Consider the following 22,946-nt stretch of genomic DNA (forward strand, 5'->3'; position numbering starts at 1 on the left):
CAAGCTTCTTGTTTTAACTTAGCTAAATTGTACTCAAGAGATTGTTGTGATGATACAAACCTATATTCTGAATAAGAGAATAGGAAGCATGAACACCCACTCTAAAAGAAGAGAGTACGGTGAATATACACTGTAGACTTTGATCTATATGTATGTTTTATCCTTGTTTCTGAACTCATAGGGAGTCATGGAAAGAATTTAAGCTTTCACAAGCTTTTCTTTTATACTAAGCTAAATTGTACTCAAGAGATTGTTGTAAAGATAGAAACCTATATGCTGGAATAAGAGAATAGGAAGCATGAACACCTGCTCTAAAAGAAGAGAGTACGGTGAATGTAACACCCTATCAATTAGCTTAGTGTACACAAGCTTAGGTGTTTAGTTTAGTATAGGTTGTTTATATTAGCAATAGATAAAGGGAGCCTTCCCTTAATTAGGAACACCTCACATACTATGGTTGGAACCATTATTTTTTTATTGATCCTTCAAACTGTCAATTGCTAAATGTAATGTCCCCCACTTAGCCAGTCTAGATATATGTTGTCATTAACCCATTCTTTTCATGGTCTCGAGGGCTAACCAGGACTTCAAAAGGGATCTTGAGGTTATTTGGTCTAGTCAAAACTAATTACAGGCCAAATGGAGTTCGTTTGTTGGGTTTTGGGGAGGACTTACTATTTTTAGTAAACCAACAGGGGATGCAGTGCCTTCATTTTTTTGATGGCAGGATGACATGCATTTTGTCAAGCTCTTTCCGATGAGCTATTATATGTGGGGATTCCGAGTTTATTTGGTATATTATTTTAATGTTTGAAGTTATAACGATAAAGTGACTATTAAAATTAAATATTATAATGTTTCATAAAGTCACTTTATAAAAAATCAAGTCCCCCCTTTTAAAATACATACATGGGCATTTGTAAAAGGGAAAAAGTAACATTAAAACTCATGTATTATCCCACATTGGCAAGAGGTAAGTGTAGAACTAGTGAGGAAGGGTTAAAAGGAGGATAGCTCTCATTTGGGCATGCTGAGGATTATTTGAAATTGGAAGTAATTGTGAAGATTATTTCTTCGGGCTTGGAGGACGCAAACCCTCTACGCTTTCAATCTTGACGCCATTGAAAGATATGGTCTTGAGATTCAACATTGTAGCAGTCCGAATCACTGTAAAACAATACTGTAGCAGTGAGTTATTGTAGCAGTCTGAATCACTGTAGCGCGGTACTGTAGCAGCGAGTTAATGTAGCAGTCCGGATCTGTAGCAATTTCAGAACTATTAACACTGCTGTAGCCGCAATGGGTACGGACCATCATTGAACTCTATAGTTGATATAATGTGTTGAGTTTAATGAGAAGATATGATTGTTATGGTAGTTGTAATTTCTGATAATCTGAAACAAGAAATAAATGAATGGTCATTGTTATTAGTTGCATATGGTTCTATGTTGCCTCCTATTTGCATCTCATATGAAACACAAACAATCTTGAGAAACCATTAATCAACATCAAGCTGGAAACTATAAGAAATTTAGTTGCAAGCCAATTGTTTGACAAAATTACAGGAAGAAATAGACATTAAAATAACAGAACAAGGCAGACTATTACACTAAATATCCACCTAACACAATATTATTGATTTGATGCAAGCACCCATAGATCAGAACTTGCTCTCTCAGACTTGGTCTTTTCACCGACCAGTCTTAGTCTTATTTATAACAAAAAAAGTAATCACAGATCTGATGCAAAGGTCAGACTTAGGACAGCTAATATCATCATTAATGTCATGTCTTCTAATGACCTTTTGTTGAGAGAGACTGTGATTTTTGGTTTTAGTTATTAACTGTGATGTGTGTGGATAGTCAAATTTCTGGATAGACTTAAATCGTATTACATTCGTTTGGAGTTATCTTATGTTTATGTGATCATGCAGATTGTGGATGCTTTAATAAGAAATGTTCAGAAGACTGAAAAGGTGCTAGTTTATGCAGAAAATCATACACAAGTGAGTTATAGTTGGCTTTCTCTACTGTGAATTTAACTATGAGATGTATCATTTATCAGGTTATATTTTAACAACAGGCTAGAAAATCCCTTTATGTTATTCTTCTGATTCTGCAATAAAATTGTTTGTGTAGAAGATTTATCAGATTTAAGTAAACTAAAGAAGAATAGCCCTATGGAACTAGATATGTATTTCACAGTATGCTGCACACTTTTATTTATTGCTGTTTCAGAAAGAGTTTTGATTGTCATTTTCAAGAATATGTAAAATGTGCTTAAAACACAATTTTCCATATTGAATTTTCAATTTCCAATTAATAGTTAATATCCCACACAATTCGTTATTTGTTTGAAACAATTGAAGTGATGTTCTTTGTAGTAGCCTCAACTCTCTACTCAAAGTTGCTTGTCCCAGAATATAAATAGACCACATTGCAACTAGTGTTGATTTTAAATATGGCTGATATCTAAATATGCTTATTTGGAACGTTGAAATCTAATGTATCTTACCCATTCTAATCCTGCCATGCCTGTATTCATGTCTGGTTGGTACCTGGTTTGGATTCTGTCAGGCCAGGGAGTTGATCAGTGGACATTTTTTGGTCTATTATTTGTCCTATATGAATTGAGGGGAGATTAACCCAAACTGAATTTAGTAGAAGCTCGTACATTTTCAAACAGTTTTCACAAAAAATCATTTTTCTTTGCAGTTTTCCACTTCAGGCGTGTAAACTTTACTGTGGGATCACACTGTTCTGTTGGTTTAACATTTATTAGTCTTTCTGTTTTTGTGTACTCAGTGGAGGCAGTCTCTACATTTCTTTACCATATAGCACTCAAGTGTGCTCCTCCAGTCTTCTTTGCTGTGGAAGCTTGATTTATAGTTTAGAGACTGATTAAATGATTGAGTGGAAGGACCAGTCAAATGAAGTTGAGGCCCCATACTCTCTATATCCAGTAAATAAATTTAACTGTAATGATAGATTTATTCATATTAATCTTAAGTTATTAATACATTATATTTAGATTTATTTTTAGATTTTTAATATTAATATATTTTAATGTTGCTTATTTGTATAAATCAATGTAAAATATGTTAATTCATTAATATTTCTTTCTTATTTAAATATCTACCCTTATTAATTTATATCAATTGATATTAGAAATGTTTCTTATTGTTGATATTTAACACATTAAGGAAAATCCTTTTATATTTTACCACTTAAATATATCTATGCTTCAAACATATAATGAGAAATACCAAGAGCTTGGATCAAATAATGATAAATTGTCTACGTGAGTTTTATATGTTTTTGTATGGATTAACCCAAGCCCAAGTAATTTTGACCAAATACACAAATTGTTCCCCTGACCCACACCCATATTGGTACTATGACCTTTTTGAGCAATTTTATATAGTACTTTGTTGAGTTTCAAAGGAAGTACGGAGTTAGTCTGTTAATTGCACAATTTAGATTCTCATGTTTTCCAAAAGCTAATTATTAAACATTGGACAACAGTCAAAACACAAGATTAGTATAGGATAAACATCTCAATATTTTAAGAGAATTTCTATGGCTACCAGCTAAATAAAAGAACGTGAGAGTTGTAATGCCCCTACTAGGAGGCTATCAATTTACAATGTTTAACATAAATTGCATTGCATCTAAATCAACTTTATTTAAGAAAAACAACAAATAATTCATAATACATTTGATGTTTGACATATGTAAGACCACTTTCTTCTCTCCTGAAGTCAATCCTAAGGAGGATTGGTATTTACTTGTCTCCCACTTTGTTTGGAATTTACATTGATGAGTTGGAGGAGTTCCTGCAGGCACACTCCCTCCCTAGGGATGACTATTACTTACACCAAGTGTTGATCTCTATCCTACTCTTTGTGGATGATGTGATCCTCATGGCCTCCTCTTCAGAAGGGCTTCAAAGACGCCTTGATGGCCTTGCTTCTTTCTATGATCTAGGACAGTTGATGGTGAACTTGAGCAAGACCAAGATGATGGTCTTCAATTGTCTTGACTCTTAAGACCTCTCATCTCTACCTCCTATTCTTGGGTGAGGTGATTGAGACTGCTTCCTCATACACTTATATGGGGGTTGGGTTCTTGGGACCTCGCTTCAGCTTGTGACTCCCATCGAACTCCTTATAAATTATCCTCTTTCTCAAAAAGTTGTGATCCCCTCACAAAACCCTTGATTTTAGGCAACTTGACTTAGGCATTAAGTTTACCATTAATTTTGGCAGCTTTATTTTATGCAATTATAATAAAATTTACTCAGTGATTAATTTTGTGGCCCTAAATCAGGGGCATTATAGTTTTGCAAAGTTACCCAAGGCTACATCTTGTCCATATACCAAATAGTAGGGAGTGGTTTCTAATGAATTTTGGGCTTGAATTTTGTCTATCAAAAGAAAGAATTTTAGCCACTTGTCCAATCTTTTGAAATTTTATTTGAAGATTCTTCTATGTCACAATAAATTTGAAACTTACACCATATTCAAAAGCTCAATTAAAAAATTGAAGAGAAAGTGCAAGATCAGTATCACATATCAAAGCACAAGGACATCCAAATCTGATGGTAACATTTTCTTCTAAAAGCTTGGATAGAAGGTTAATGTGTTTAGTTAAGGCAAGTGGATTGATCATATAGTCTCTCTCCCACTTTGCAAAAGGTCTTACTTTGATCACCAGTAGGAGTGGTAAACAAGGCACTCTCAAAAAGAAGCTTCATTGGCAACCCACATTGGGTGTTATATTAACAAGAGATATTCTGTTGAGGACAACTCCTTGACTTCTTGATTACAATCCTCCCCAATAGTTGAGTATCTGTCCTTTGACATTGTTGAAATAATTTGCTTCCACCCTCGAGAGGATTCGTGTGTAAAATGGAGTCATCATATAGCTTTAGGTCTTTACAACTTCTTGCAACTACACCAAGGAACTCTCTCACATTCTTGAGCCTTCTCGTTCTTGTGGTATTGTACATCTTAAATTGGAAGCACTTCCATTTAATGATGATTTAGCACCTATTTAGTGAGATTCATGCTAGACTTGCATTTAATTTGCATTTCTCCTCTTTCTTCTCATATCTCTTTATTCTTGCTAGACGAATTGAGGTAGGATTTATTGTTCCTTGGTATTCCTATTTCATGGCACAAAGCTCAAGGTAGGATCTATTCATTTGGGTCCTCCCTTTCCTCTTTCTTATCACTCAAAATCTCTTGTCCACATTGAAATTGGGTTTTCTCGGGATCTACACCTGATTTCCTGAAGCCGAGACTTGTTCTGTAACCCTAAGGGAATCCCGGGGATTTTTGGATCTTGTTCTTAGGGGTGTAGTGCATCCTTGCTCAATCAAGGACGTAGTTCATCCTTGTGTAGGAATCAAGGACATAGTGTGTCCTTACTTGGGACCCATTTTTTATCCCTGTCTCGGGCCCTTTTTCGGGCTTGATCTAAGGTGTTAATTTTGATGCCTAGTTTGCCAGCCGAAGAAAGTTTATTTCGAGTCTTATATAAGCCCATACATTTGCCTTGTTTTGCATCATGATTTCATCACGCACTAGCACTCAAGTCTTCTAGCATTCAAACATTTCAAGTACATTCAAGGAGATCCTTTTGCAAGTTATTTGAGAGATCTCTTGCATTCAAAGTGCTTTGAAGGAGCTTCAAGAAGTTCATCAGGGGGCTTTATCGTCTCTTCCATGTTCATGCCACAATCTTTCAAGATTTAGCTTCCTTGATTGGTGATAGTGAAGCTTGTCATCAAGAAAAGGCTTCTAGATCCGTCCTTCTTCTACATTCACTTCCCCTTGATCGATTCAATCAGTAAAGTGAGCTCACTACATTTGATTTGAGAAATCTTGCTATTGTAAGGTGAATTTGTGCATTTATCTTACATTTCAAGCATTACAATTTCAAGGTTAATTCTTAAATTGGGGTTTAACCAAGGCAAACCTCCATGAACAAAATAAAACCCATTTTCTTCCAAGTTACAAATTTTAGAAGACATAACATAGTGTAGGTTTGAATACCCTTTTTGCAAAACTTCGAATATCTGGAAAATGTCCCGCATTTTGACATTGCCAAGCAAGGACACATTGTGTCCCTGCTAAGTTGACCATGTTGCCTTAGGTTGACTTTGCCAAAATCTTGAAAGATTTATGGATTCTGGAGATCTCGCTGTTACAAGTTTGGAACACAGACTATTTGTTGTTTGGAGTTGCACAGAAATCAAAAAACCAAATCTAATATTCCACCTCACTCTTCAATGTAAGTCATTTGATTGATTTCTTCATTTCGACACTTCTACTTCCTATATCTATAGGCTTAATTGCATTTCATATCTCTTGCTACATTAGTGTTTTAGTGATCTTGCATTCTTTCTCTAATTTTCTAATCATTAAATCTCCATTAGAATTAGTGCTCCATCATCTAGTTTGCACTAATCTTCTTAGATCTAACTACCTTAGAGTTGGAATTGAAAGGATTGATCTCCTCAACTTCCCTTTGAGGTATAAGGTTGTCAACCCCCCTGATATGTGAAGTAATTGAGACCTATTTTGATTGCATCACATTTCATCTTGTACATATTGGCAAACCCGACTGATGGCATTTTCTCTTTTGATTTGGAGTTAGAGCCTGTTATCTTGTTAAATACATCTCTTGAGTTTTCTTTTTACATGTTATATGTATTTACTTTCGTTAGATTACATTGTGTTTTGTGATTTAGTTCATACCTCGAGGTTAGATTCCAATTTGTGTGATCTTCCTTTTGCCTTGCTTTGTGTATGAGCTTTACTACCTTGAACCCTACCTATAGCATTCTTGTTAGGCGTAGTGGTAGGCTCATGGCTCCCTTTGACCCAAAGTCATCTTCCCCCCTCTTTCGAAACCGTAGTGATCCTCTGGTTTCCCATGATCCTAATCCTTCCACGGAGAATGACTCTTCTCATTCATCTCATGATGAAGATGAGGCTTTATGAGTTCCTTCGAAACAAGTTCATAAGCTTGCTACTAAGATTGACAAGATACCTAATTGGCTTATCCAAGAGAATCACAATACCTATCCTCTTGTTTCTTTTGATTCTCTTAAGAAAGTCATACATAATGATGAACATGGTGTTAATCTTTTGTGTGGTCTTACACACCTTGTCTATTCACATGTTAAGCATTTGGCTCATGCTGCATCTGAAACAAGAATGGCTCCACCTGTCACTAGCGTTGAGCCCTCCTTACCTATTTCCATTCCTACTTATGTTCCACCTATTGTGGCTACATATATTCAACCATCCAATCCTCCTATTATGAGTATTCCTCTTCTTCCTCTTCTTGTGAGTGTTCTACCTACTTCATTGCCCACCTCACAAACTTAATACAATAGTGTTCATTACACTTATCCCAATTCCCCTCCTATCGTGGTTCCTAATGTTTCACCCATAGCACCCTCCATTCTCACTCATACATTCACTCTTCCTTGTGTGTCAAATGTGCCATTGCCAACTATTTCCTCTAATGATTGCACTCTCATTAACCTTGCTCAAACTGTTTCTTCTTTGCAGCAACAACTTGCTTCCTTAACTCAACCCAATATCAATGTGCCTACATATGACATGGGTAGTCCTCTATCCTTAAAAATTATCTGTACCATTGCCCCTCAGCAAACTGATATGCCTTGCCTTGATGCTTATAATGGTATGGGTGATCCCATGACTCATCCTTAAACTTTTCAAGTCCTATGTAGTGGCTATGCCAATGACCATAGGATTTGAGCCAAATTGTTTGCTTGCACCTTTCATGACAAGGCCTTGCAATGATATTGTTCCTTGCTACCTTAGCTCACAAACTTGCTAACGTTTTCATCCAACAATTTCAGAATAACATTGGTCTTCAAGTTTCTTTGACAGATTTAATGCATTGTAATCAAGGTCCTAAAGAAAAAGTGACTGATTTTATTTGTAGACTTAAGCATTTGCAGCTCAAATTTCTTATCCTATGCCTAGCATTGATATTCAAGATCAGTTTATTGCTAGATTACAAAAAGACACTAGAGATAAGATTCTACTTACCGAATCTACCTCGTTTTCACAACTTTGCGCAGTGCTTCATCATTATCAATCACAAGTGAGCCAGTTTGAGAGCAGCACTCCAAAGGCTCTTGTATCCGTTGATAAGAGTGATGCCACACCTAGCAACAACAAATTTCAGAAACCTAACAACTATGTCAAGATCAACAAAGCCACAAACATAGTAGATGAACCTATAGCTGCTGCATCCAAAGGTATCACTACTTCTTCCTCTGTTTTTTAAATGAGTTGTAAGTTTACTCCTCTCTCTGAATATCTGCATTCTATTATGGAAAGATTAGTAAGTACTAATAGTATTACACTCCCTCCTCTTAGGCTACTTTTTCCTTCTACCACATCAAGTCTGCACTTTGATTCTAAAGCCTTTTGTCAATATCATCGTCAACCTAGCCATGATACTAAAAAGTATTATACCTTGAAACATATTTTCAAGGCTTGATTGATTCCAATGCTTGTCTATTTATAATCTTGATAGTGGGAACAAATCTGTGGCACCTCCTTATCAAAATATTACAATCTACACCAATCCTTTACCTCAACACACTACTAATATGATTGCTCAACATTGCTTATGATCAATTGACAAAAGGGGATGACCGTACCATTAACATTGTGGAGCATGTACCTCAACCTCCACCTCAGTCTACTCCTAAGATTCAATCTCGACATCAAGTTAAACCTAAGCTTAAGCCTTGTCTTAAGCGTGCTAGAGATCTTACCGTTACACTTGATATTTTGACATTTTTTATGCTCCTGATGGTCCTCTTTACATTTGTTGCCAGGATGGCTAAGTATCCTTATGGTTGTCTTGTTGATCCTACTTCTATGGTTAATGTCATCACTGAAGACTATCTTTTTGCCAAGCAATTACACTGTGACTTTTATGATTCAACTGATTCTTGGATTTAGACTTGTAGTGGTTTCTTGTATCCACCTCATGGTACCATTACTTTGTTTATTGAACTTTGTGGTAAAGTGGTGAATACTACCTTTTATGTCATTCCTACTTCCGATCAATCCAACTGAAGCTTGGTTTACCTTGGTTAACTTCCATGCAAGCCATTGCTTCTCCTATCCATAAATGCATCAAATTCCCTTATGATGGAGACACTAAGACAATCAACCATAGTCTTTATCATCCTTTTAGGCCTATACATTGTGCCGTCCTTGACTTCATTTGGCCTTCTATTCCTACTACACCTCCTACTCATCATGATTATGTTTGCCAATCATATCAAGCTCATAAGTGTAGAAAAATTGCAGAGTCGGGTATGCCTAAGGATCTTACTCATGGTCTTTTACCTATGCCTTCTATACCCATTTCTTCATTTTCTTCAATTTCTAATGAGTAACCATGTCCTACATCCAATGCTCCCTCTAGTGTGGTTCTATCTCCTGCATCTTAACCTAATGTTATCCCTTCTACTCTCCCAACAATAGATGGAAAGGAACCCACGTCTATTGATCCTTCTTCTTCTCAACCAATTTCTAGCAAGACTAAATGCAACCGACATGCCCGTGATCATTGAAAGATGCATCGAGCTTGAGGTAAGGCCTGTATGCATGCTTCTTATTCTTCTTCTCCTTACTTTGACTAGTCAATGTCTATGGAGGAAGTCAATCACAATAACTAGATAGATTAACAGTATATTTGTATTTTGGATTCTATTGCTATTAATCTTGATGAAGAAGATACATTAGATGATCCTGCTGAAAATAATGATGATGAATATGATACTATTGATCTCGAAAATGATTTACCTAACATGCTTTGAAAAAAACCTTCACTTACATCTAGTCTTGAGCTTAGAGAATCTTAATGGGGTCCTTGTTCGGACTTAGTTATTGTTCCTACTATGTTGGATCTTGCTCCTCTTGTGAGTTGTCCACCTTCCCTACATGAACAGACCGAGATTGGAGAGGTGGGTGATGCACTTGAGTGATTGCTTTAGCATAGCAGCTTTTGTGTGTTTGCCTATTGTGGTAAGCTTTCCTAGTACTGTGCATGGTATATATTTGTTTAGATTTCTTTAAACAACCCTTGTTGCTCCATTGGTGCAAGGTGATAAATGAATTGAAATTTCGTATCATTCTTCTATATGTTGTTATATGTTGTGTTGTATATGTGCTAGTGTTTGTACATGTGTCTTTGTGTTGGTCTGATTGGATTTGCAACATGGTCTCCATGATAGTAGTCCAAAAAGACTCTTCTTCATGACTCTTACTTGTCTTTCTTCTATTGTGTTGTAGTCCTACTTTGTTTGGGGACTAATGAAATTTCATTTGCAGTAATATTTATATATATTATCTCATGATCCTACTAACTTCAAAGTTATTAGATCCTTTTTGTGCTCTCTATATGTTATGTGATTATTTCCTTTGATTTGTCTTCCCTAGGGAGCATTTCATAGTGGAAATATCTCTAAGTGGATGTACATATTCTTCATTAAAGCAATTGCTCATGTTAAAGTACTAGCAATGAGTTTAACGTGGGGGCATACATTTTGTTCACTTGTTCTACGCACGCACTTACTTGATAGCTTATACATATATCTTGTGAATCCCTTTATGGATTATGTATAATCTTAAAGAATGGATTTTCCATGCACACCCTTGACACCTTCAAGGAACTGAGTATCATAAGAATTGTGGTCTCTCTTTCTTTTGTACATTCAATATGCTAGATCCCATACACAGGTAATTCATTCAAATACACATGCTAAGTCCCATATATGGATAATGCATTTATGGTTTCATCACGCACTAGCACTCAAGTTTCCAAGCATTTATGTATTCAAGTATTCAAGTGTTCAAGCATTTCAAGTACATTAAAGGAGATCCTTTTGCAAGTTATTGGAGAGGACATGTCTTGCATTCAAAGAGCTTTCAAGGAGCTTCAAGGAGTTCAAAAGACAGATTAGAGTGCAGATTTGAATACCCTTTTCACAGAACTTTGGAATCCAGAAACTATTCCTCTTTTGGACACTCTCAAGCATGGACGCACTGCATCTCTGCTAAGTCAACCCTGCTGCCTTAGGTTGACTTTGCTAGAAGGCTTAAAGATTTTAGGATTTTAAACATCTCACTATTTCAGCTTTGGAACCCGGACTATTTGCTTTTTGTATTTGCGCAGAAATCAAAAAACTAAATCCATATTACGATAATAGGTAGTTTTTGTTATCTCTATTTAGTATCTAATGGTTATCTATTGTTATCTTCTGTAAATATTAGAACGTTTCTAATATTTAATTTTCTATTTCTAGAATAGAATTTTCTATTTTTTAGTTAGTTGTAGATAACTATTAGTTTTCGCTGAGCTAGAATAGAAAGTTTCTATACCCTATGATCGTTTCCTAAGGAAACATCATTCCATTCTTTTGTATATATAGACCTCTTGGTCTCTGTTAATACTAATCAAATATTTTTCAATTACTTTGTAATATGGTATCAAAGCGAAGACTCTAAAACTTTTTCAAAAATAATTATAATTTCTTGGTTGAAATTGTCTTTTATTTTTGAAATTATTTACATGCATAATTGCTTCCAACTCTCTCTATAATTAGACTAGTGTTTCCATTCTGAGAGATCTAAATTCATCGACTTCTTATTCTTGGTTTGTTTTTCGAGAACTCAACTGGGTTGTCAAATTTTTCTGGGTACCTCAATTTTTTTGCCCTGATTTTCAAGCTAGCCAATCCAAAGATCGACAACTTTCTGATTCTTTCAAGCTCTCTTCTGAGCCACCCCTCAAATTTTATGGGTCTACTTTCTAAGGGTTGCATGTACTTGTATGTTGTTTGCATGTGCTACTTTACCATACAAAGTCTCGTGTTTTGCCTCCCTTAAAAATTCTGGTGGGTTTTCATAAAATTTTTCCTAAAAAAAATTCTGATGGGTTTTCATATTTTCCCCCCCAAAAAAAATTCTAGTGGGTTTCTATAAACTTACCCTTAAATTTTTTTGATTTTGTAATTCGCAAAGTTGTGTGGGATTCTTTTGTGGGTTTATAATTTTTTCCTTAAAAATTATTTGTTGGGTTTTACCATTTTTCCTATAAAAAACAAACCTTTGTAATGTTGGGTTTTGATTGATTTTTCACCTCAAAAAATAATGTTGTGTTTTCATTGATTTTTCACCACAAAAATCATGTTGGGTTTTGATTGATTTTTCACCTCAAAAATCATGTTGGGTTTTGATTGATTTTTCTTCACAAAAATCATGTTGGGTTTTGATTGATTTTTCACCTCAAAAATTATGGCTTTTTGCAACTTGTATTGTAGCATTATACTCATCTACAAAGTTTTGGAGCATTATCCAAAGTACCATTAGTAGTCTTCTCAGTAGAAGGCTCTTGGAAGAAAAACATTCAATGCAACTATTTTCACAAGTTTGGGCACATGAAGGTTGAATGTCGGAAGTGCTTAGCTACCCTATCTAAGCAGTCTGGTTCGCAACCCACAACAAATAGTGCAAAGCATCTTGAGCAAATAGAATCTGTCTTTTACGCTTTTTGATAGCTTTGTGCTCTAGATAGATTAACCATTAAGGGAGGGTATTACGATGATAGATAATTTCTATTATCTCTGTTAGTATCTAATGGTTATCTATTGTAATCTTCTATAAATATTAGAATGTTTCTAATATATTATTTTTTGTTTCTAGAATAGAATGTTTCTATTTTTTAGTTAGTTGTAGATAACTGTTAGTTTTCTCTTTAGCTAGAATAGAAAGTTTCTATTACTTACGATTGTTTCCTAAGGAAACATCTTTCCATTCTTTTGTATATATAGACCTCTTAGTCTTTGTTAATATCAAGCAAATATTTTTCAATTACTTTTTAATAATCCAATTTCACCTCACTTTTCAGGGTAAGTCATTTAATTGCTTTCTTCATTTTAGAACTTTTACTTCCTATATCTATAGTCTTAATTGCATTTCATAGCTCTTGCTACATTAGGGTTTTAAGGATCTTGCATTGTTTCTCTAATTCTACAATCATTAGATCTTCGTTTGCATTAATGCTCCGTCACTCATTTTGGTTTGCACTAATCTTCTTAGATATATTATTGTGAAGTTCAAATTGAAAGGATCAATCTCCTTAATTTCCCTTTGAGGTATAAGATTGTCAACCCCCGTGAAATGTCAATTAATTGAGACCTATTTTGATTGCTTCACATTTCACCTTGTATAGGTGTACCTGCTTTCCCCATAAAGGTATTTCCCAATTTGTTTTCTGTCTCCATATGCATAGTTCCACAATTTCTTTCTTATATGTTTCCTACAATGTCCCCTCTTGAGGACATTAGAAGACTACAAATCCAATTTATAAAATAATAAAAAGTGACTATGGAGTTAAACTAAAACTATTTTAAAAAGTCTGTTTTAAATTTTTAATTAAAAGGGGGAAAAGGTGACAATGGGGAGTTAAGACAAAAGACAAGATGGGAATCTCAAGGGCCACTACTAAGCTTTAAAAGAGGAAGTCTCATTCATTTTGAGGATTTTTATTATTATTTCAAATCAGTTTTCTCTTGGTGAAAATTGGAAGCAAGATGCTTTAATTTTCAGAACTAGCTTTTGGTGCAGAGGCACCTAGTCAAACTCCTTGTTTTGATTTCTAGTTTTGATTTTGGCCTGTACTAACTCTAGCCAAGTCAGGAGTATGAGTTTGGACCTTTCATGGCCAAGTTTCTTTGCTCCTAGATGGATTGTGTTTGGTCCAATCCAATCTAAAGGTTTTGGTCTTCTTTGCTGTTTAAGGATTTTTGATAGAAAACCTAGGAATAGGGGTCAAATAACTTAGAAATCTTAGTAAAATTGGGATTTGATCTACATATGTCCTCTAAGGTGTTTTACACCTTTTTGCATAGTTTAGAGGTCACAAGTTACCATTTGGGGAAAGATTGCATAAGTTGTCAATGTTGTCAACTAGGCCTAGGAGTTCAAAAATATGAAATTGCATTGAAAATGATGGTCTGAAGGTTCAAACATGCTTAGACATCATTAAGGAACCAATTTAAGGGTATGTAGCAAGTTTCCAAGTGTTAAAATGCAAAGATGCTTAGAAATTCAAAATGTTGCTCATGACAATATTACATTTTGCAATATTGTCATGACAACATTATGACAACTTTTACATTTTGTCATCCTAACGACACATGGGTATGAGAAAGAGTTAGGGCCATAAGGAAAAGGTATTTAAGAACATCCAAATGACATTGTAGAGGTTGGAAATTGTAAGAGGAAAGTTTTGTTATTGAAAACCATGAATTCTGCCCTAGTTTTCACAATTTTCCCTGTTTTAGATTGCATGTTCACAATAATGGATTAAAGCTTGAGTTTTTGCATTGGATTATTGGAGTTCATGCTTATACAATTCTTTTTGTTTCAAGTTGCGAGGTTGTAGAAGTTCATTTGATTACTTTTTGAAAATCCTTTGTAATCCGGTTGTATGTTGTTCGAGTCTTGACAGTCAATGCAAAAATGGCTCCCCCATGAGTTCCTACAGTGGATTCATCACGGCCTTAAGAGAAATGGAAGTGGAGCTAGTGTACATTATGTATATAGCTTTTGGGACCCTGGAGAGTTGGTTAACCATTTTTAATGTGATGCCCTAGGCAAGTCACAATCACTTGGTTAGGCAATCACAATGTTCTCAAGAAGCTTTGGGGGATTCAAATGTATTAAATAGCTCAAACCAAGAGTTGCAGAATGGAGAGGGGTGAGTGATGTTGCCATATGCAAGAGAAGGAGGTTTCAAGACAAGTTTTGCTAAGCCTTTGAATAGACCCTAGGTGATGTTGTCTCTCCTAATTTGAAACCCTTAATTATAGGCACAAAAGTTGCTTTCAGGTGTATGGATGGCTTGGGGACCTAAGACCCACAAAATCTTCTAGGTTTTCCAAAAGGGTACTTGAATCTATGATTTGTTTGCCACCTTGTTCAGAGAAATTTGGGGTTATAGTCCAAAAACCCAAGTAGGAGGGCTAATTCAATTAGGCCTATTTTTTATAGTTTTGGAGTAGATGCAAAGAACTTGAGGAAAACTTGTGGGATTTGTGTCCAGAAGCCTAGGTGAGGTCTAGTACCTCATGTATGATCCCCTCACTCCATGAAGTGAGAAGTTGGTGAATGCAGAAGCAAAAATTCTGGGTGTAACTAGGTAGTGAGAAGTTGGAGGATAGGATAGGGATCCTCTAGAGGTCAAGGTACTAAAGTGAACCCTAATAGACTAAGAGAAAGCCTAAGCAAGTCCTGGAGAAGATATGGACTAAGCAAGCAAACTATCTAGTTTGACATCAGCTTTGAGGGCAGAAATCCTCTAGGCAGACAATAGTGGACAAAAGCCCATTGTTCATGGGAAACGTCATTTTAGGTGTCTCATTTGTGCTTACATTTTCTTATATTTCTATTTTGACTGTATTTAAGATTGGACTGGATGTTTGTTCTTGTATTGCTGATGTATAATGCAATAACATATTTCTAAAGAATTCATATGGATTTGCCAATTATTATATTGTATTGCTGAAAATCATAATACAACAAAATTTTTCGAGGTTTCCTATATGAGCATTTGTTATTTAAATCTGAAAGTTAATTGCATGAGCTATCGGTTTGCATTTTGAAAATTTGTTGTGAGAATAGTTGTGGAAAATATCCATTTGCGATATTATAGTGGTATCAAAGGATCGAACCTACCATCCTGTTGGGCATGAGATTTTGAGGAAATCTTTGACTTTTAAAGTTCCATCTTTTTCAGTGATTTTGGTGAGGAGTCGACATCCTTTATTTTATGATGTATTATTGCTGGAGATCAAATATAATATATTATAAGAATGGAAAGGTGGGAATACTGAGTTCGGAAGGGAAGAACTATAAAATTGTGAATAGTGAAATGAGGGACTCAAGCAATATCCTCTAGGCTTATGAACATCAATTATATCTATCAAGCAATCGTATCATAGTGTTACTGAGCATTGTTTTTAATGTGGTTGGAAGGTTGAATATATTGAAATATAAGTCTGCTACCTTACCATGAACAAAATTTATGTGCAGCCCGATGCAAACACTATAGGCATCTTATCGAGCTATTCTACTAAAAATGATTTAAAGGAATATATCTCATTTGACGAAAAATGTGTTAGTGCCTTGATTTATTGTGCAATTTGAGGGATTAGTCTTCTCCTAAACTAGTGTTGCCGCAAGTCTAAGCCTTTGGAACACAAACCAAAGTTGCAAGAGCTCTTATGAGAGTAAAGGAAGTTGACGTGAATGCATAATCCTTTTGATGGTAATAGAGTCAGTGCATTATGCGATCACGGCAGAAGCTACGTTTTGATTGTCCAATCATGTGTGACATCTCTAAGATAACACACATGTTACGGATTATTTCTCAAAACAACAAATAACTAGGAAATATTGTAAAGACATAGGAACATTTGTTGAGCAACATGGGTAGCAGAGGTTATGTTGGACTGGCAGTAATGGGTAGTAGATTGAAATAAGAATAAAAATGAGGCTTTGAAATGTCGCATGAGAAGACATCTAGGTGTAACAATGCTTGCAAGGCATGAAAACGGTGTTTCTCATTAAAACAACCCTTAACTCAGTGTCAACATCAATACTATCATCGAAATTCATAGTCTATGTGGATGGAGTATTGATAGTTATTTTGTTAACAAGAAGGTAGGGAAATCACTTAGAACTAGTCATTGGTTGTCTTTTAGTGTCGAACATCTAGCCTGAATGTGTACTTAGTTGTGAATTGGGAATTTGTGAAATACATGGAATCATCATGGCATTGGATATAAGGGGGTCATCAGAATTTATAATGGTGAAGAGGAGTTTGAGTTAGTAACATCAATCTAGACTGTGCCAATTACAATTTGAGTGCAAATACAAGCTAGTTCAGTTCCGACAAATATTTTTGGAGCTTACTGCTAAGCACATGCAAGAAAATTGATTGTCGATAGAAGAATCCAAGTCTTTTATAGCATTACATTTCTTGCACAAAAGAAAAATGCAGGGTGCAATGGCGAAAAACAGGAAAGAAGAAATCTCATAACTAAAATCCTGGGTGTTTTTGGGCAGAAGGCGAGACAAAGTAACGTCAATATCTTGTAACGTACGCAGAAGAGTCAGAAGTCTATATGAAAATGAAGGAAGCCGTCAACATAGCAATAGGGGAATAGATACAAAGTTTCAATAAGGTTCTTGCCATGTACATGTCATCCCTTTGAAATGCTGGAAAGTTAGAGACAAATATATGTAGAATATTCCTAGACATTATTTTGAACTAAGAGTTGTAGTTAAAACTTGAATGAAACAAGAGGCAGGTGAAAGGAAGTGTTGTGTAGTTGTCTAATAGAGCATTGATGTTGGGCTTTGGAGATAATTTAAGCATCCAGTTTTCCTTGGCAAAGGTCGGGTCCAAATACCATTGTTCATCACATCTTGCTCAATCACCACAATAGCATTTTTGAAGGCTTGCGTATTGGATGTTGAACTTATTATTGCTCTGTTTGCAAGTACACTGATTCGGCCTGATGTTTTTTACGATCCCAAAATTGAGAATATCGCAACGGACATTATCGAGAGTTGCTAAGTGAATGTTCTACCAGGGGAAATAATTAAACTGCATACATAAGAGGTTTTAAATTCAATTTGCATAGTGTCGTGCTTTGATATTGCCGTAGAGGAATTTTATCCAGGACTCTTCTATTATTTGATTTTGAAGTGAATACATAATCCCTCAATCTCATTCCAGAATATGTTTTGTCATGGTTATCGAGATGTATCAAACCAGTTCTGAATGAAGTTTTTACATACCGCTAATAATGTTTGTGTATTAAACCGTAGGAGTCAGGTGTGCGACAAAACCTGTCTTCTTAAAAATAAGACAAGCAAAAGAATACCAATTTAAATAGAGGAATTGATGTGCTGATGTCACTGTATTGGAAGTTGCAGGTGGCTATTAACTATTATCTTAAGAAAGGTATGTCATCTAAGGCTTGCTGTTAGAGTTAACTGTGAATGTGCCAATAAACTGACTATCTAATGACATGTTTTTTTGTGAGTAGACTGAGCTGTTACATCTACATGCTATAGTTCAACCTAGTAACAACACAGTCACCTCATTATAAAGTTCTAAGGTACAGTTCGAGACCAGATTAGCCTTGACAGTAGTTGGGTTACTGAATTAAGATTTATTTTTAATAGCATTATTTTTGAATCATCAGAGCCAGTTTCTAGGAAGCTCAGTATAGCTTGCATCTCTGCAACCCGGTTTGTATTGGCTGAGGCAAGAAGAAAAATAATAGTCACAGTGATAATGAACGTTCACTATTAATCTAGAGAATCACAAATCAGTAATGCAAGATTGTTGTAGCAGCTGCAACCTGGAAAATCAGCAAACTATGTATGCAGTGTAATGTTTCTGAACATAAATCTCAATGCATTGGCCAACAAGCTAAACAGGGATTTAGTAACCAGCGTGCAAGCTAATTGTTGACAGAGTGTCTCTGTTGTTGAATTGGTAAAAGACATCATAATGAAACAATTTTACTCTGGGTCAATGGAAAATTGGAAACACAAGGTGTTCTCCATAGGATTTAATGAGACTTTCAACAATGAATGGCTGAGGGAGCTACAGAAGGAAAAAATTTTTGAGAACGAACTCTATATAAATGGGTTGCAATCAGAGTCCATAACATATGGTTATGGTCTTCTCCTAAAGTTGGAAAAGTTAGAATCATGTTTGACTAAGGTGGTTCAGTCTGATTGGAGACTCTTAAATTGGGCATTACAACCTTCTATGATTGCCTTTGTCCTACACAGGTTAATGGAGCATCCATGTGAAGAGGTGAGATTAGCAGTTGCTACTTGTCTTAGTGAAATCATTAGCATAACAGATCATAATGCTCCTTATAGTGATTGCCTTTTGAAGAAGGTTCTACAACTGATTGTGGACAACCTATGAGGGTTGCATGATGACAAGGATCTACTTGTGGGAAGAAGGTAAAGACTCTAGAACTAACTGAAGAAACCAGATTTTTAATTCTAATGTTGGACCTTGGTTGTGAGGAGAGGATTCAACAATTGTTTGAAATTTTCTTTAGAGAATTTAGGAAACATCATCTCAACAACATGAGAGCTTGTGTAAAAACCATCATGTCATTAATCCTTGATGAGAACGATGACATATGCAAGCAATTAAAATCAGATTTGTTGGCCATGTAGAGAAGGGAGAGCATAATCTCACCAATGGCTTACAAGCTTGTGGAGTAATTAATCGAACATAAGTTCGACATGTTCAAGGAGTTTATGATTGAATGCGAGTTAACATCAGCAGGTATACAAGTTGAAGGTTCTTTGAAAATGAGCAAGAATCAAATGAGGAAAGAGAAGATACGTTTATCTTGCAAACATTTCTCATCACTTGGTTACATTTGTGGAGATAACAAATAGAAAGAATCAGCTCAAGAAGTACAGATCAGCATTGAGGAAGTTGAAGATTAGTTGGTCCAACTTCAACATAATGAAGAACATGAGAGGGAACCTGCTATGGATGGTAGTAAGATTTGTACTAGCATCTTATTTGGTGGATTGGAGGTTTTTATTGAGAAACATTATGGTAATCCCAAGGCTGAAAAATGAGTCTCTCCATGAAGATGAACTATGTGAAGGCAATGATGTGATAGTTGATGATACAATACATTTGGAGAGAGAGAAAAGTTCTAAAAATGATGCAGCTGAAAATGAAAACGAATCTAGTATTCAAGAACTATAGCAAGATGACGCTACTATAGAATCTGATTTGAAGGACCAATCAGACATTTCATTTTCTAGATGATAATTTTGGAGCGTATAATTTGGAGGATAAGCTGAAAGTATCAAATGATATGAAAATTGCAGCCTTAGAAGATTTTGATAACACCCATTAAAATATTGTGGAAACCATGTGGGAAGTTAAAAGCATAGTTATGGGACTCAACTTGCCTCTGACTCAGAAAGTCAAAATTGGGCTTGGACTTGAACTTAAGACTCAGTGATTGGACTCAGCAAGGACTCAGAAAATTGAAAATCACATGAAATTCAAAGATGTTTAAGGGTTTAAAGATTTTTTCATGCATATTTTAGTCAATTAACATCAAATACACAATAATTGAGATAAACAGAAGCTACTTAATACACATTGGCACATACACAATTTTGCATAGATTACATAAGTGAATTTTTGACAGGAAAAAAATGAAAACATAATATAAAGTTAGAAACATAATGTCATTGTAGTGTCAAATGGCTACAATATTCATGAATTATGAAATCCATGGAATCAAAAGTTCAAAACATACATCAAAATAATAGCTAGAGTGTAGAAGACTAATGCTCATAGTAGCCTATGTCCTCCTATGAGTACACCTGGGATAAGTCACTGAATACTCTAGAGCTATTCTCTCTTCCTGTGTTTGAGGTTGAACCTTAGGGGCATCCTCACCCTCACCCACATAATACTCGTCATTGGACTCGGATCCATCACTCCTACCCTTAAGGTCCTATACTCGGTCTCCTCACGCTCTAGCCTCCTTGACTGCCATGGCTACTGCCTTAGCCTCTCAATCCACTTGATCAACCCACTCCACGTCTTCATCACTGAAGACAAAATCAACAATCTGTGTGTTCTACTCTACATGTGGATCAAGAGTCTCTAATACAATCGGTGATGTATCAATGCCCTATATATGTCCATGGCAAAGGCAAAGATTGTAGTGAAAAAAGATGATCATTCAATTTTTGCATTGCTAAGCTATTGCGCTTCTTCGAGTGCATATTCTCGAATAGACTCCAATTGTGTTCACATCCTAATGTGCTAGATGGCTGGCTCAAGATGTGAATTGCAATCCTCTGTAAATTTGGCAACTTCGTGCCAAACATCTCCCACCATGCATCTGAAACAATTATTTTTAAATCAATTCAATAACTTTGACTTTATCAATTTAAAATGGTAATAGAACTAGAAATTAGGATGTAGAATCATAGATTTTTACTAGGCATCAGTTATGTCCTGTTTTTCTTACACAACTCTCATGCAAATAAGTCCCCCTGAGTTTTCTTAAACATTTCAATCTCATTGACTACAATTGTTCCAACTCTTGAATCAAGTGACATTCTCTCTACAACATCATAGAGGCCACTCCACACCTCATCATCAACCTTGAAATGTGGGCTGAATTGGTATGTTGGATTAAGGAAGTAGGTTGCTGCATGTATAGCCCTGTGAAGTAGATTGTGCCATCATCTATCAATGACATCCCATACAAGACCATACCTATCTCGATTCCTTGCAAAAAAATAAAACAATCGAATGACCTCCTTCACCCAATCCATGCCCTCCTGAATGTAGCCCATTGAGGGCTTCTCTCCATCAACAATTCGTAGGAGAACAACAAGTGGCTCTATGAACTCCATTCATTATGAAAGTTGAAAGAGAAACAATCAACTTTAAGTTTTCCTTTAAAAATGAACAATAATTTATAACATAGTTTTATAAACAAAAATTTTGAAATGAGGACAAAAGGGAAAATTACCTTCACAACCTTAGCAATCGGTGTCCAAGAGGAAGCCTCATCAAAAATGCAATCAGTTGTATCAGTCCCTACAATGGTCTTTGCATATGATGATGAGATCCACTCCTCACTTACAAACAGTCATCTCAAACCTTTGTTTCAATTAATCAAGGATTGCAATGTGAGAAAATTGTTTTGCAAATCTAGTGACTCGTAGACAAGATAACTCCTTTTGATCTGTGTATTTTCTCATGAGGTTAAGGACCCATGTATGATTGTATATGAATTTACATACACTCTTTCCTTGCTCTACAATTGTTTTTATCCAAGGGAGTTTACCAAGATCCTCTAACATGAGGTCAATGTAGTGAGCAGCATAAGGGGTCCAAAATAAGTGAGGGTGTCTCTCCATAAGAAGCTTTCCTACAGCAACATAATTTGTTACATTATTTTTAACTATTTGCACGAAATTCTCCTCACCCGCGTCCTTTATCACTTCATTCATTACCTCACAAAGATATTCATCATTCTTTGTTTTTCCCGAGGCATTAATTGATTTCAAAAAAATTGTGGCACTTGAGGAAAAGAAACAAATTAGTATAATGATCAGTGATCAATCATAACTTCATAATTTAAAAACTTAATCACTTAATCAAGATTCTAAATTTCTATGTACAATTTCTACTTCTAAATTTCTAATGATACAATTACTTGATGAGGAGACAAGAAAGTTGAGGAGTGTTCTACTTCTATCAGTTCAACTATCAGTCATAATGGTGCAACCCTTCATCTTCCACACCTCACGCTGCTTCTAAATTGCACCTTCTACATCAACCACCCTTTGGGTCAAAATAGGGCCTCCTAGCTCGTCAACATTAGTGGCTTTGAACCCTGGACCACAAACAGTAACAACATCTATTGCAATTTGCTAATAAGGGGACCTAAAGCATGTAAGGAAACTCAGGTGCGAAAACAGCTTCCTACACTAATCTCATAAGGAAAGTATGATGCAAATCCTATTAAAATCTTCTACACTTACAGATTCAATATCATGTAAACAACAATATTGCAGCCAAACATGCATACAGAAAATAGACAAAGAAAGGAACACATAACACAAGGATTTGCCGATGGGGAAAAACCTTTCAGTAAAACAACCCCACCCCTTCAGAACCTGCACAATGTATTATCTTCAACACGAGGTTACAATACACTTGCAATGCAAGTTCAACATCAACAACAGAAGACTCCAGTAGCTACTCGCAGTACTA

The 22,946-nt window shown here is 35.6% G+C and overlaps 1 protein-coding gene across 1 annotated transcript in view; it reads left to right on the forward strand.

Annotated features, from left to right (window-relative positions):
• EMB2729 (Alpha amylase family protein) overlaps window positions 1–22,946 on the forward strand; it is a 326,562-nt gene that overhangs the window by 216,940 nt on the left and 86,676 nt on the right. Inside the window, exon 13 of the mRNA XM_089787516.1 lies at window positions 1,934–2,005. Coding sequence (XP_089643642.1) covers window positions 1,934–2,005 — 72 coding nt within the window. The remainder of the gene's footprint in view (window positions 1–1,933; window positions 2,006–22,946) is intronic.

This window comes from Cupressus sempervirens, chromosome 6, assembly GCF_028749045.1.
Source record: "Cupressus sempervirens isolate cs-2001-9-10 chromosome 6, ASM2874904v1, whole genome shotgun sequence".
NCBI lineage: Eukaryota > Viridiplantae > Streptophyta > Pinopsida > Cupressales > Cupressaceae > Cupressus > Cupressus sempervirens.